At 42.0% G+C, this 16,146-nt stretch overlaps 1 protein-coding gene across 1 annotated transcript in view; it reads right to left on the bottom strand.

Moving 5' to 3' along the window:
* The window catches only part of ERC2 (ELKS/RAB6-interacting/CAST family member 2), a 931,911-nt gene that overhangs the window by 351,754 nt on the left and 564,011 nt on the right, over window positions 1-16,146 (bottom strand). The window contains 1 exon segment of the mRNA XM_081072100.1: window positions 13,947-14,107. Within this exon segment, the coding sequence (XP_080928226.1) occupies window positions 13,947-14,107 (161 nt within the window).

Raw genomic sequence — 16,146 nt, 5'->3', positions numbered from 1 at the left:
TGTCTAGGCTACCTCACTGAAGACAGTTACATGGATGACGCTGTTGAATATGAAGGAGGCTTCTTTCTAAGTTTTCTAAATCAATGTGGTCTGGGGGCCATCCAGCTCCAGCCTGGAGAAGGCTTGCACACTAGGCCTGGACCAATGTTAAAATGCTGCTAGTGCCACTAACACACTGGGTCAACCCATGGTATTCCAAAAGGAACTGGGCTGCTGGTCCAAGGTGAGAAATTGTAAGCACATGCATGCTAGGACTAGACCAGTTCTTTTTAATCAGGGGGCCTTCTGGGGGCCTTCTGGCAATATCTAGATGAGAGAATTGCTGCTGGCATCTAGTAGGTAAAAGGCAGGGATGCTACGAAACATAGGACAGTCTCCAAAGCCAAGAATTATCCATACCAGTGTCAGGAGGGCTGCTGTTGAGAACCCCTGGACTACGGAAATAGTTGCCACAATTCCATCACAGCACCCGTGCATGGAGGAATGCGAGTGCTCAGGACAGCAAAGCATGGTGCCGGCAGGAAGAAGGGAAAGGGAGGGGCACCATCTCTACCACTCCCACGGCCAGTCTAAGCCCAGTCCTATACGTTCTGCTTCCTGCAGGTCTCATGAAGTCTTTCACTTTTTTCCATCTGCACTGCCAAAATCCCAAGGCAAACGCTCTCTACCTGGAAGACTATAGCAGCTTCCTAACTAACCTGCCCACATCCAAAACTATCCTTTGCACACAAGCCAGAAGCAGTCTGGTGTAGTGGTCAAGCATTTAGTCAGACTCTGTGACAAACCTGAGAGGTTCAGATCTCACCTTTGCTATGTGGCCTTGGGCTAGTTACTTAACCTCTCTTTCTTCAAATGTGAAATGGGGAAGATAGCAATACGTATCTTAGAGGTTGTTGTCAAGAATCAGTAAGTTGTGTTTACAAAGTGCTTTAAAACTGTGGCACATGGTAAGTATACTGTAATTGCTTTTAATTATTTTCAAATCATAATCCCCTCATGTCACTTCCCTTCAATGGGTTCCTGTTCTTCTTAAGATAAACATCAACAATCTGACCATGGCCCCTAAGGTCCTGGTTAGTCTGGCCTCCACCACCCTTCGAGTCTCAATAAATCCTGCTTTTCCCCCTTTGGTCTCTGTGCTCCAGCCACACAGGCCTCCTATGAACTAATGAAAAGCATGGCTTTCCCTTCTGCCACAGGACCTTTGCACAAGCGGTCGCCTCCTCTTGAAATATGCTCCCTCACCTGACCTGACTCAGCAGCCCCACCTCTTCACCTAATGAACTTCCACTCACCCAACACATCACGGCTCACAGCCACACCCTCAGGGAACCATTCTACCACCTTCCGGATGATCTCATTACTCCACAAAACTTTCCTTTTGTACGCACTTATCCCAGCTGTAATTCTGCATTCAGATTTCTAATCCTTGGATTGGACATCAGATTGTGTCCTCGTTCTCTCCATAAACAGATTACCCAGAATGATTTGTTTTAGGAGTGACTGAGTCAATGACTGAATACATGACTGTATCAATGAGGAGGAGTACTTAGCTTGTACTTCAGTCTAGATTGCTTTATTAGAGCAGTTTCTGCTCACAGCTGCAACCCCTTTAGCTTTATGGGAACCCCAAATGTTCTGAGCTTGGCTGAAAGAATGCTACCCATGGCCTGGAGGCAGCTGACTTATGCTCTAGCCAGGGTCCATGAAAATTTTATTTCCTTCCATCTTAAGAACCTCTTCCTTGCTCAGTCAAACCAACTATCCCCAAGCCTGAAGAATAAGGGAGGGATTTTTTTGTCCTCGTATGTGGTGGGAGCAGGGGGGTCTGTCTTCACTAATCCCAAGACTGAGGCTGACTCAGAGCACATCAGCCCCACATCTTTCTGAGGTTGGGGCTGTAGCAGTCATTCCTGTTGAAGGGTCATTTGGAAGCCAACTGTTTTTAGAAAACCACAGAATGGCAGTTTTGTTTTAGTGTTTTGACTTTAGTATCAAGCAATCTGCTTTTTCCAAATTACTTAATATGGGAAATATAAACATTTTCTAACAACGCTTTCTCAAATCATCTTATTAAATTTCACACATGTGACCACAGCACCATGGCCTTCCCCACTGTACTGGTCTGGGTCCAGCAAGAAACAGAATCCACCATAGATGGGTTCAATGAGGAGACTTCAATGAAGGGACTACAGGAGGAGAAGTGGGCAGAGTTCCTGAAACAGATAAGCCATGTTGAAGCACTCAGAAACTGGCAAAAGTGGGCATTCCCTACTGTACCTCAGGCTAAAGTGGCAAAAGGAAACATGAGGTAATCCCAGTACCGGGGGAGCCATGGATGGAACACAGCCAAGAGGGAGCTACAGTCATAGAGAGAAGTCCCTTCTGCCAGAGACATGGCCCCAAAGCAGGAAAGAAACAGGGAGGAGATTCTCTAGCCTTTATCTCACCCAACACTCTCATCTCCTGTAGTGCTTTGGACTGGCCCGGATCCAACCAGGAGTCAGCCAGCAAGGGAACCCCAGCGATGCATTCCATGGGTGGGTGGGAGCTTCCCAAGGCACAGTCCCCCATCCCAAAGGATGGCATGAGGTAGGCTGAGCAGAGAATAAGAACTAGGCCTACCCAATCCCATACTGCCTTAGAATAAAGCCTTAGCTGACAGAAGTCTTAGAAATACATTATAGGGAAAGTTTTCCAAGAAAACTTTGAGAGAGCCAGGACGAGAAAGAAGCTCTAAGCTCAGGGCTCATGAAGTGAACACACAAACACCAATTTCAAAACAGAACAGAAAGACAGCAATTTAACTTCTATCATAACTGCGTGCTGGCAGTAGCTGCAGTGCACTCTGCAAATCTCCTCGAGTAAGCGAAGCGTCGGGTGTGAGTAATAACAGATTCTCAAAGTTGGCCACAGCCCCCTGCAGGTTCAAATTAAGATCCCAGGGATATTGGCTTAACCCAAAGATCAAGTCAAACACTACTTTTGAATTGTCACAATCCGTTGGTTCCCAAATTCCATGACTGGAAAACAAAAGACTTTGGTCGTACTTGACTGGCAGCTTGGCTTCAGGTTACAGTTCTCAATCGTTTTGCTCCTGGGGAACTGAATAGTCTGCCCTTCGATACATCATTCTCCAGGTAAGGATGCCAGAGCCAGTCCCTTCTCTGCCCCCAAACATGTGTGTGTATACAAACACACACACACATATTCTCTCTCTCTCTCTCTCTCTCTCTCTCTTTCTCTCTCTCTCTCTTTCTCTCTCTCTCTCTCTCTCTCTCTCTCTCTCTCTCTCTCTCTCTCTCTCTCTCTCTCTCTCTCTCTCCTTCCCAGGTGCTTGGTCTGCCTCCTGCCCGATAGTCAAAGCTAGAATCTAGCAAGACAATGATTATGTTGAGAAAATCCAGAAAATATTTTGAACCCTAAGACTCCATAAGGCACCAGAATAGGGGTAGGAAATAAGGGAAAGGAAGAAGAGTAGAGAGAAAGGTAAGGGATAGTAGAGGACAGGGGAATAGAGGAAGAAGAAAGAGGAAATTAGATGGAGGAGAAGAAGGTGGGAGTGAAGAAGGTGAGGGAAGGAAGAAAGAGGCAACTAGCTAGGGGCAGAGTATAATCTTCATCAGCATTCATTCATTCCTTCAATAAACGTTTATTAAATTCTTCCCAAGCACATTCAAAAGCCTCCCGCACCTCCATGCTACGCCTGCCTCACAGTGTAACCCTGAAGTCTTAACTGATGTGGAACCTTTTGTGATGCCCCCTTCCAACGGGGCTGCAGATTTTGATGTTTACTCTCTACATCCTCAGGATTGAGGCATCCTCTGATAATACCTGGATATGTTTTACCTGCATAAAGAAGATACTACAGGAGAGACAGACCACCTCCCCCTCCCCACTGCCACTCCTCCTCAAGCAGGGATTTTCCCTCAGTCCTGCCGGTTGCAGTCTGGTAGGCAGCTGGCGTCCGGGCAACAGTCTGTTGCTTACTGATGCCCTTGGCCCTTGGCATACAATCTCTCACCTTTGCAGTGTCCTCATTTTTCTTCTTTCTGCTCTAAATGATCATTGCAAGAAGTGGTTCCCTAAGAAAACACCTAGCTTCCCAGAGGGATGTGGTGAAGAAACAAATGGAAGGGAGGGACAAAGGTGGACAGAGAGTAAAAGGGGCATCAGTTTATAGGACCGACTAGAGGACTGGCCAATTTCATATCCTTAATTTATAGATGGGCAAACTGAGGACCAGAAAGGGTCACAGGTTAAAGAGTGATGGCGCACTGGAGCTGGAGAGGAATGTGTGGTCTGCTAACCAGTAGCATTAATGAATCAGGTCTTTGTATCTTACCCAGGATATATGTCTTATAGGGAGCAGTCTCCTGGGGATTTGGATCTGAGACTTGTGCCAATTCCACTGGGGAGCTACATGGTGAGCTGGTCTACAGTCCCAAGAAAGCAAGCCAGAGTTAAGAGGTCAAAGTCATCTATGCAAAATGGGAAGTCTCCAGGCCACCATACCCTTTGGTGATCCTGAATGTGAAAACACATCCTGTGTGAGTCCTTTCTGCAAATAAGTCAAGTTAAATTAGAGGTGAGACCCAACAAAGCTTTCTCTCTTCCCTAGTTCAATAAACACAAGTCTTAAAAAAGAGAAGCTAGTTATGGGTTTCTCAACCCTGGCACTTCTAGCATTTGGGGCTGGATAATTCTTTGTTTTGGGCAAGGTTGTCCAATGCATTGTACGATGTTTAGCAGCATTCTCTGGCCTCTATCACTCTTAGATGCCCTTGGCATCTCCCTTCCAATGGTAACAACCAAAAATGTCTCTAGACTTTGCCAACTGTCCCCTAGGGTGCAAAATACCCCCCTCCACTCCGGGGTGAGGAACACCGCTTCAAGAATCACAGACTTTCAACATGGTCATCTGACTCCCCAGCCCTGTTCACAGTTGGAAACACCAGGTCAGGCTGGCCTCGGCTCACTCAGCTTTAATTGGCAGACTCAGGCTCTGAACTCAAGTCCCGAAAGCCAGGCTCACTATCCCAGAGAATTCTTGGTTTGGGCCTTGCTGTATGACCCGGGCTATACTGTCTGGTTTCTCTTTGTGTGATGTTGCTGCCCCATTCCCTGCCTCCTGGGGTGAAACTTGACAGCACCCCCCACAGTGTTAGATCAAGTACTTCACAATTTCCTCAAGAAGATGTTGCTCTTGGATTGAAGAAAGGATTAGAACCGCCCCTTTGGCCTGGCCCTGCCTTAGGAAGTTGGAAGGCCTTACTTTGCTTTTTCTCTTTTTCAATGGTTGACCTTCCCCAGCCCCCATAAAGCTGTTGTGAGGATGGAGATAACATGAAGTATGGTACTTGAAATTATTTAAGCTCTATGATACCAGCATTTAGATTATTTAACTACTGATTGTGATTATTTAAGCTGAAAGATTATACTGCTCTAGCTCAGAAAATGTTTGTATTTCCATTAAAAACCACCAGGCTAAGGGTCTTTTTGACTGACATTTTTCACTGTTAAAATTATACATACAGTGCACGTTTTTGGCCAGAAGACAGTGTGTCCCGTATTTTGTTTTAAGATAAGGAAGCCAAGTTCAAAGGTCTCCTCCTGCTCACTGTCTTCCTGTCCCCTCCCTCCTACCCATCACCCCAGCTTGCTGTCCTGCTCCCCTGAGGGAAGCCGGGAGAACCACCCATTGGCCCATTGCCTCCAGCTATTGAATCTAAACTGATTCTGCCATTCCCAGACTTGAAATTCTTACAATGACATCCCGAGTTTCACTAGGAGACAGTACTCCGTGGTTAAGGTCACAGACTATCTTGTCAGACCAACATGTATGTGAATTCCAGCTGTCTGAGCCTCAGTTTCTGTATCTACACAGTGGGGGTGACAGCACTCTCTGTCTCACAGGAGGTGGCAGCAATCTGCGGGTTTAGTATCTAGTCCCTGCCTGACATCTAATAAGCATTTAGTAAATAGTACATAGGCCTGGACTAGCTTAATTCTCTGAAGGCATTTTAATCAGAGATAGTACATTCTTTGAGGCTGGAAGAGCGAAGGGTCCTTGGTTCTACCTGACATGGAATTAAACCACTGATTCCCTATAATGATTTGTGAAGCACATCTCTGCTTGGCTCATATATTTTACATCTAAAGAGTATTATGAAAAGTCAATGCAGTGTAGAAAAACACAGGGAAATTCTACTGTGGTCCTATTAGACAGGGCACTGGACTAAACCAAGCGGTCATTTTTGGCTTTTGGAAAAAGTTTCTGATTTCAAATAGCATTCCTCAAGGGAAGAAAAAAGGAAGACTCCAACATCGCCTAGATACAGAGGGTGCCAAAAAATTGTATACACATTTTTAAAAAGGAACAACTGTATTAAAATTGTAATACTCAATAGATAGTCACGTTTGACTTCTGCAATTACAAGAGGTGCTCAAAGTGGTTCCCATCAGCGTCCAGACACTTCTGATTACGGTAAACTACTGCTTGAGCATAGATAACATCTCTTAAAATGTGTATACATTTTTTTGGCACCCTCTGTGTTATCCATGTTTCAGGTCAGTTATTTAGTGGAATTATGGGTAGAACTCCACAATGGAAGGAATTGTGGAGATCATCCTGCCGCCTCCTCCCAGAATGTAGCACCCAGCACCGGTGATTTTTCCCCCCACAGGACTTGCTGACAAACTTCAGGGGCTACCTCACAAGGCTGCATAGTTCTCAGTGCGACAAAGTTCCACAAAGCATTGCAGGGAGGTCTTCCTCCTCTTATATTCTACACCCCAGCTCCAGTACAATCTTCTAAGGTAGCATAAGTCAAGTCCACTTCTTTTCTTTCATGTCACCTCTTCAATAGTTGAAGGATGCACTTGCTTCTTTGTCCCCTCTAGACCTAACGCCCCTTACCCATCAGCTATCCCAAGCATGACGGGATTTTCAGATATCCCTTGACCTGTTCACTCACCACATGACTTGCCCATAGTTGACCAACCCTGGCACACAGAAAGGAACTTAGTATATACTAAACATACATGCGTATGAGTAAATGTCTCTTAGGAATATTATCTCTAAAGGTGGAGTTGCAAAGTTGTTGTTAAACACTCAGTGGGGAAATGTATCAGTGGCACATTTTTTTTCATACTTTGTTTATTTCAGCAAAGATTGCTAATTACTCCAAATGCCTCTTTGCCCCTTTTCTTCCTTGGTACTAGGTTCCCTGAATGTTAACTGGACAGAGAGTCATCAAGCTAATGGCTGCCCTTCCCTGCTTGTTTTGCAGCTAAGTGTGACCACCGTGTGACTAAAATGATGGCCAATGAGCCCCTTCGCCTGCACTAGTCCTGTACCTACTTAGAATGTAAGTTCCGGGAATAAAGGGATCTTTGTCCTTTCTGTTCACTTAGAACAGTGCTTAGATCAGTGCCTAAGACGTACAACACTCCTGCACATAGTGGATACTCAACAACGATTTACTGAATGAACTGTTAAATGTCTCGGATGGTAATGGACAGTATGTGCAACTTAAAGGACAGGGAGGTTCCTTTCTCCTTTTTCCTTTCTCCTGGCTGTAACGCGGATGGGATGGTCGAAGCTGAGGCAAAATCTGCATCATGAGGTGGAAGCCATACGCTGACAACGGCACAGGCTCAAGACAGAAAGATTGTGGGTTCCTGGTGATGACACAGCTATGTGATGAGCTTCTGGAATGTGGGGTTTTCTGTGCTTTGCATTTGAAGCTCATTAGGCCATTCCACTATCCGAAAGATATTTTCTTTGTAGTAAAGTTTTAATTACTCACTGTAAGTTTTGTGTACAGTAAGTCTTTTCTCTCCCACGAAAAGCTCTAAGCCACCAACTTCAGGATTACAAGAGAGAAACAGAAATCACCAGCGGTAAGCAACTGTGCCCTGATGTGACTGCAGCTCAAACCACAATCGATGTTGAATCAGCAGTTCTTCGTGATATTCATTCCCTCTCTCTCTGCCACCTGTCCTCAATCACTGCAGGTACCTTAGAAAGCTGTGGCAAGTTCATCAATATTCTAGTTGACTCAATTTACTTTTAGAACTGAGCAGGTAGTAAAGAGTGAGAGACATTCTAGCACACATTACCATAGTATTTAATATTTTTTAAATTGGACATGTCAAAGTTTTTCTACACAAACTATTGGTTAGAGAAAAAAATTGCATTGTAGCCCCCCAAAACTGTTGAAAGCATAGGCTGATTGGAATTTGAAGACAAAGTCAGTGTATGCTAACAGTAATGAGTTTATCTAACTTATATATTAATGTAACATAACTATATATGGCCTTTCACTACTTAAAAATAACTTTCTCATAAATGTATAATTCCATTCAGTCCCCATAACATCTCTGTAAGATGGTAAACCCCTATAGCCACCGAGTTTATCAATTTTAAGTTAACGGCTGCCTTCAAAACTCCACTCTCAGACTCCATTTATCCTCTCCAAATTGCCAGGCACTTAAGGACTCCTCCCTAAAGAAATGTGATTTGTCTTTTCTCATGTTGGCATGAAGTAAAGAATAAATTGATTATATCATTTTCTGCACCATGCCTCTCCTTTGAAGGGTACTTACCTAATGAGTGGGTCTCTCAGAAAGGATTCTAGATCAAAGAGGCCAACAGGATAATGCTTTGGAATAAGCTGCTGCCTTACCTCACTGTAAACTTCTTAAAATAGCTCAGTATATACAAAGGCTTTCGAGGCTATCTGGAGAAGATGTCTAAACTGTAACGATACCCAGTAAATTAAGGTGGATCTCACAACATCATCAGATGAGTTAAAAATGTAAAGGTCCCTTAAAATCTTTACATGGCATAAACATAAGAAATCACTACAAAAAGTCTAAAATACATACTTTAAATTATGTAACTATTAACCAGCTCTCAAAACCTTTATTCATTCAGTATTTAATACTCAATGGAACATATCAGTTAGCCAGCTTGTCTGAGTGTTAAATTACTACGCAAGTTTAAATTGTCTGTACAAATGCACACAGATTTTCAGTACTGTATCTCATGGCCTTCAGTTCCTTTTAGCCACAGATATCAAATTTACCAGCCACAAATTAAATAATTGAGCTTTGGTTACTGGAATGCAAGCTTATTAACCGGCATTAATAAAACCAAACATATAGAATGATGTTCTTAATATTATTTTAATAAAATCCCTTTTAAATAGGAGCAAATGTAACAAAGATGAACCATTAGGAAATGTTTTAGCAAGAGGTTTTAGATATTTTTTTTAAGTAAAAAAATAATCTTATACACAAGGGAAAGAGAATATTATGTTCTTCTATGAAAATATACGGTGGGGAACTGTTAGTTTCTTCCAGTGTGGGAATAATGACTGGCAGTTACAATACCAACCAATAAAGATCAAAGTGAAGAAAGGGGTGTTGAGGGAAAGAATTGTACATGAAACACAGTCAAAGCCTCTCCTTTGTCCTTGAGTTCCTAAAGGGTTCTCAGACTATGGGAAGGTTCCTTGTGTTTTCAACGTCTCTATTTACTCCTTACCTTTGGAAATAGCTTTCTAAATGGGATTCCAAACTTCTTTGGTTTCACAAGAAACTACTTTACTCGTCTATTTATTTATTTGCTTATTTGTCCATTCATTTCTTTCACTCATGTTACTAAAATGCAAGCTTGATAACGTGAGGGATTTTTCTGTTTATTTATCTAGAACAGTATCTGCCACAAGGTAGAAACTCAATGAATCTTTATGAGTTTTGAACTAATTCATCCCTTTATTCCTCAAGCACTTATTCAATGCCTACCACACGACAGGTTCTAGATATCCAACATTAAAAGGAATTCCACTGTAATTAAAATGTAACCAACTCATGAGAAATATTTAAATTAGAAGAATGAAGCCATATTTTCTCACTCTAACTTCAGTCTAAATTTAGACTAAGAGGAGAATTTCCTGCCGTGTCAAAGAAGAATGGCAGGGGAAAATGTGTACAGGTATAGCATACATCCCCAAATAACAGAACACAAAACAAAACGCTGGTTAAAAATAAAACAGCTAGGTTGTGGGTGTAGCTACCAAAAGGTAGCATGATCTTTGTAATGATGGAACAGTGTTGGTAGTTACATAAATCTATACATGTGCTAAACTTGCATATAACTGAGTGTGCACACACATACACACACAATGAGTACATGCAAAACCAGACAATCTAAATAAAGATGATGAACTGCAGCAATATCAATTTCCCAGCGTAATACTATGCAAGATGTTACCATTGAGGGAAATGAGTGAAGTGTACAAGAGACCTCTCTCTACTGTTACTTGTAACTCCATATCAATCTATAATTATTTAAAAATAGTTTACAAAATAAAACAGCAGAACGTTTATCAAAACATTCTTCATGTTAGCAAAACATTGGCAGTGAGATAAACGTCTAATAAAGGATGAACCTATATGACAATATATTGAATAATTAAAAATAATACAATTCTATGTTTGTGACATGCAGGATAGTCAACATGCAGTAAACAAAAGAAGCAGGAATCACAAAATATAAAACATGACCTAATTTTGTTTACAAGTAAAGAGTATCTGTAAAGGTATATACCAATATGGCATCAGTGTTTATCTCTGCATGGCGGCATCACGGGTGATTCTGTTTTTTACTTTTGCTTCTTCATATTTCTTATTTTTTTTCTAAAATAAACATTATTACCCAAACAAATATCTAGAAGGCTTTCTGGCCTCTGGATGGGATTCAGGTAAATTCTGTGTAGCTGTGGAACAAAAACCAAGACAAGTGGGAAGATTACATGGAGAGCCATTTCAATTCCATACAAGGACGAGTGATCTACCTGTAAGAATCATGGAACATGAACCAGTCCCTATGAACGCATGACTTCCAATGTGAATGGTGTTCACCAGGGCCTGGTGAATTCCTTATGAGTAATTATATGGATGGGCGTCTGGCTTATGCAGGCTGGGAGGTTGGACCCAGATGCTTTCCAGTTCTAAAACTCTGTGCCATTTGATTTTTGCAATGCATTTAACAGACACCACCTCTCATTTCAAAAGTTCCTTTTATGTTTCAAAGCACTTTCACATATGCTGTTTTATATTAATTTCAGTTCAGTACTTAAAAAAAAAAATTCCCTACAACAATTCTATAGGGTAGGCAGGGCTAGTATTATCACCTCCATGTTACTGAAGAGCAACCCGAGGCAACTGCAAGTGACTTCCTGTAACGGGTGACTTAAGAGATCACGTCACCTAACGTGACTCATAGCCCCATCTCTCTTTCCCCCAATACCACATAGCCTCTCCCTTCCCACCGGGGATTGGAAACAGGGTAGACTTGGCCTAAAGTTGCTTGCATGATGCTTGCCAGTTGAAAGAAAACCAACAATGCTTGGCACAGAACGCTAGTAAGTACCGACAATGACATACCCATCAGACTGGGTCTACACACTTACATGGACTGGGTTAATGTCAAGTAACCAACATGTCAACTCTGCTTAAACATCAAGATAAAGCAAACCAGTTGGTGGACCTGAACAGCCCAAGAGGCTGACGAATCTAGTTGGGGTTCTCAGGCAATATAATTACCCTGTCTCTGTGTCCCCCTAGTCCTGGGAGGGAGCCCATAAGTGGGGCTTTCGGGCTAGGTAAATAGTGAATGGGGTCCATATTGAGCTTAATGAAGCAGGGCACTGTTACTTTTACCAAAGGAATTAACAGAGGAATTTTGTATTTATTTTGCAGGGGTAGCAGATTAAGCACTTCAGCAATAATGTGGCAATTCACCAAAAGAGGTCTTAGTTAGGTGCTATCTGAAATCATGAAATTAAGTGGGAAAACATATACACAGAAAAGGTTTATATGTTTTAGAAAAATAAATCCAAATTTTAGATAAATGATATTCTTCACAAAGTATACTAAACAAATGACATATTTGCATTGGCGGATAGCACCATTTACACACATCTATCATTTTCCCTGTGCCAAGCCATGCTCTGAGTCCTTTCCCCAGAACCAGCCCAGGAAAGTCGTTATAGGAGGAAAGTGGAGGGTCAGCGATGGTCAGGTCATTTCCCTCCAGTCACCCAGCTACCAAGAAGAAGCAACCGGATTGCAACTCAGGCCTGATGACTCTCGAATCAGCATGCCTCACCGTTACTTGCTCTCTCCAAATGTTGAAAGAATGTGCTGTTTTTAGAAACAGGAAGGGAATGCGAGTTTCCTTAAAATGGCATAATAAATCACTCTAGGAGATAAAGAGTTAACTCGGAAACAGCTGGAGAGAAATGAGAGACACTGGGCTGAACTTGACACATAACAACACCCAGGAGGCAGAAGTGAATGAAAAAGAATAAAGGCTGATGAAATCAATGTACGGGTCTTGTTAATCAATTATTGATCAAGGTGAAAATGACACAGATGCTTGAAATCCTTTGCTTCTCAGTTACATAAAATCCAAACTCCACATTCAATGTCTGCACTCATTCAACAAATAATTACTGAGCACCTACCACACGCCAGGCGACGTTCTAGGCAGTATGATTACTGCACTGGTGCAAACAACAGAAGTTCCGGGCTCGGTGAAGTTCACGTAAGCGCCATGAGAAAATGAGGTAGTAGAAAGGGAGCTTGAGGTAGAAGACTTAGGTTTTAATCCTAGCCAGATGGCCTTAAGCAAATTACTTGAAATCTCTCTGAGTTTCAGTTCCCTCACCTCTAAACTGAGGATAATAATATCTGTTTTTATTATATCATCTTTTATTAGGAAAAATGTGAGTTTATACAAGTTTATATGAAAACATAACTACTTATTCTTTGGTCTTAGAGAAACTGAGGTAGTTGACAAGGAATGAAAGTTTTGTCCTCATTATTAAATCTTTCAAAATATTTCATTCCATATTTTCCATGATCTAAGCTCTCTGGGTTTAATGTTAACCATGTGTAAGACTTGCGGGGTCAGGATAAGGTCATTCTTCCATACCTAGCCACCAATTTCAAAGTCTGTGTTACGGCTTAAGATGCCCTAATTATGTACATTTCCCCTTGTTGTGGAAGGAAGTGGGATTTAAATTATATTTTAGTAATTATTTCATTTTAAAAGTTATAGAGATGCTGCTTCTTGTCTACTTCTTGAAAAACCGATTTATAGCAATTGATGATTTCTAATATCTTTGAGCAATTTGCTTTGCTGTGTTCCTCCATGGCAGTATTATTTCATTGTGAGAACAAAATAAAACCTAAGTGGAGAATGGTGTGTCACAGGCCCACAGGAATGACCAATACCCAGCATGTAGCCACACTTTATTGATTAAATCAAAGAAAAGTGATTGGTTCCAGTCTCCCCCCTTACCTAGCCTTCCCCAGGACGGGGTAGAGGGCATGAGCGGATTTCTAAGCCTGTTTTTGTCAGCCCAGCAAATCAGAGTCCTGCTTTCGAAACAAAGAGGTGCCAACCTTGAGACCGTATGAAAGCCAACACAAGCAAAGCATTGTACACAAGCGAAAAGAATATAATTAGCAAAGTTAGAGTCACAATTAGGAAATACCTCCTCAGAAAAGTTTCCACTTAACTCGGAGCAGTGCTCAAATTACCATTGTGCTTACCGAGGCCTCTCTCTCTCTGCCAGCTCAGAACCGTGTGTCAGACCTACAAATACTAGCACCATCCACAAAACACAGACACACAAAATCTAATGCTTGATACCTTTTTTTTTTTAATAAAAGATGTGAAAAACGTGCAAATTCGAACATGGAAGGTATAATTTAAAAAAAGAAGAAGAAGTGTAGTCCCGGAAATGACTAGTCAAATGTTAGCTAAATTACTCTTGCTCCAAGCTCTTTCTTCGTCTTCTCTAGCCTTCCCTTCCCTATCTCTAGAGGGAAACTAGGAGACTAGGAAAGCAAAACTGGGTACTCACTTCATCTCCAGGATCTCCTCTAGCTGTTTCCTCCTTTCTATTCGGAGGTTGGCCAAGTGTGCTTCCTTTTCAGCCAGGGATTGCTGTGTGGAGGCGAGACGTGTCTTGGTGGTGTCCAGTTCCTGCCTGGTTTTCTCCAGTGCGTTCATCAGCTCCTCTATCTGAAATGGACACAGAACGTGGGCTGTTATTTCTCCTTCATCCAAGCACAAGGCATGCTTTGCTAGCTTGTGTTCTTACAATAGGCATAAAGAAATCATAGCCATCCTTGAAATGGGCACTCGATCTTAGAGTCCAGTCTTTCTTTGTCCTTGGTTAAAAGTAAATGTTTCAAATACAAGAAAAGTCCAAATTTCTCCAAGATCCTTATACAATTGATTGTCCCAAAACCTTTAAATTATTTAATACATTTCTTAGAAGTAGAGGGTGAGTGACTTGACCCAGTTTCAACCTGGGTTTGACAAAAATCTAAGCGACTGTCTCACAGTTGGTGGAAGACAACAGTCAAAATGCATTTTGCCTGGCACAACATACTTTTGTGTGTAGGCCCCAGAGTATTCTGACAGGAAGTTAATCTATGTGTTTCAGATTTATTCATGTTTTAGCCTATCAAAGCCTTATTTGGCAAAAGCGATGTGATGTCCAAGGAGCCTCAGGAGCTCCCTTTCACCTCCCAGCCTCACATTCAGGAAGCAAGGTTTGGCCAAAGGTAAACAGAATCCCAGCCACAAAAGGTTCAAGTTTGGTTTGCCCCTGAAGTTTGAGAGGGTTCTAAACTTGAAATAAATGACATGTAACTTTTATAGGGTGCTAATACACCATAGAAATAAGCCAGACTATCAAATATCCAGGGTTTTCAGCCAGGTCCCAAAAAATTGGACTGGGAAGTCCCAAGGCAAGGCCTTATCCTCTCCAAACCATTGGGGGCTTTAAAAAAGCAACACACAACAAAGAGGGTGGGTGTTGATAGTTCTGTTCCAGAGACTTCCATGGAGCAAGCTGGTGGAATGCCATCCCTAGCACAGATGCAAATTGCATCCACCCTGCTGATTTAAAACCATGGAAGTTCCAGGAAGTTTCTAGATTCCAGAGTTGATGTTTGGGTTTCTAAGCCACCCCTTCCAGCTGAACTTGGCAGAATGGGATCATCCATCACTAAAGTCAACAGAACACACTTCAGAATGTGTCAGTGACATGTTAAGTTCCAATTCATAAAGACTTTCTACACAATTTCTGCAGCTTTACATGGAATTTATTCAGAATAAGCCTTATAGTTCACATCCAAGATAAATTACAAGCTTTTAAGATTCAGAAAACCCTCTATTTTTCCTTGATAAAAAGAGGAAACTTGATGACCATGTAATATAATTCAAAGCCAAAACCAAAAACAGTTTAAAAAGCAAGGAATATAAAGGGTAACCTATGAAAGTCACAGGTCCACACCTTTTTAATTGAAGAATAAAGAGTATTATTCTTTAACTTTACAAATATAAAATTTAAAGTACAATCATTAACTTTTTAGTTTTTCACATAAGTTCATAGAATATCATGAATATGACTAGAAGCTTCTACAATGCTACACTTGGTGAGACTGAAGCAGAGTTTTTATTTTTCCTCCTTTTCTCCCTATTTTTACACATTCAATTGCAGTGTGAAAGAAAGATCAGGTGGGGTCCAAATGGTGGAATACAAAGACTCTGAACTCACTTCCTTCAACAAACACATTGAATCTATACCTACAAGCAGAGCAATTCCTTCTGAAGAACTGTTCAGTTCTGCACAACAAATGACAGAGAGACCACATGGAAACAGGTAGGAGAGGTGGAGACATGGTCCTGTGGAAACCCTATCCCCAACATACCAACCTACAAAAGGAGGGAGCACTGAGAAGCCTCACACATGCCCTAAGGCACAGCAAAGAATCAGCGATTTAAAGGGCATCTATACTAAATGTGAAGGAAATCAATTTACTAACTAGAGCATCTGTGAAATGGGGTGGGAGAACTGCAGGAACTCTCTCTGGGGTTGGAGGCACTGGGGAGTGCCATTTGTTGTGTGCCCCCACCACCTTCATTGCACAGGCAGGAGGTGAATCAAGGAGTCCTAGCCAGCTGGTCCAGGCTGTCCCAGTGTGCCTCAGGATCCAAGCCCCCGGCCCACCCCCACTCCACAGCTTGCCCTAGGATACTACATGGCTTGC

This window comes from Rhinolophus hipposideros, assembly GCF_964194185.1.
Source record: "Rhinolophus hipposideros genome assembly, chromosome: 14".
In the NCBI taxonomy this organism is placed as follows: domain Eukaryota; kingdom Metazoa; phylum Chordata; class Mammalia; order Chiroptera; family Rhinolophidae; genus Rhinolophus; species Rhinolophus hipposideros.
The sequence above is the reverse complement of the archived record's forward strand: the minus strand, read 5'-3'. Positions and strand labels throughout refer to the sequence as shown.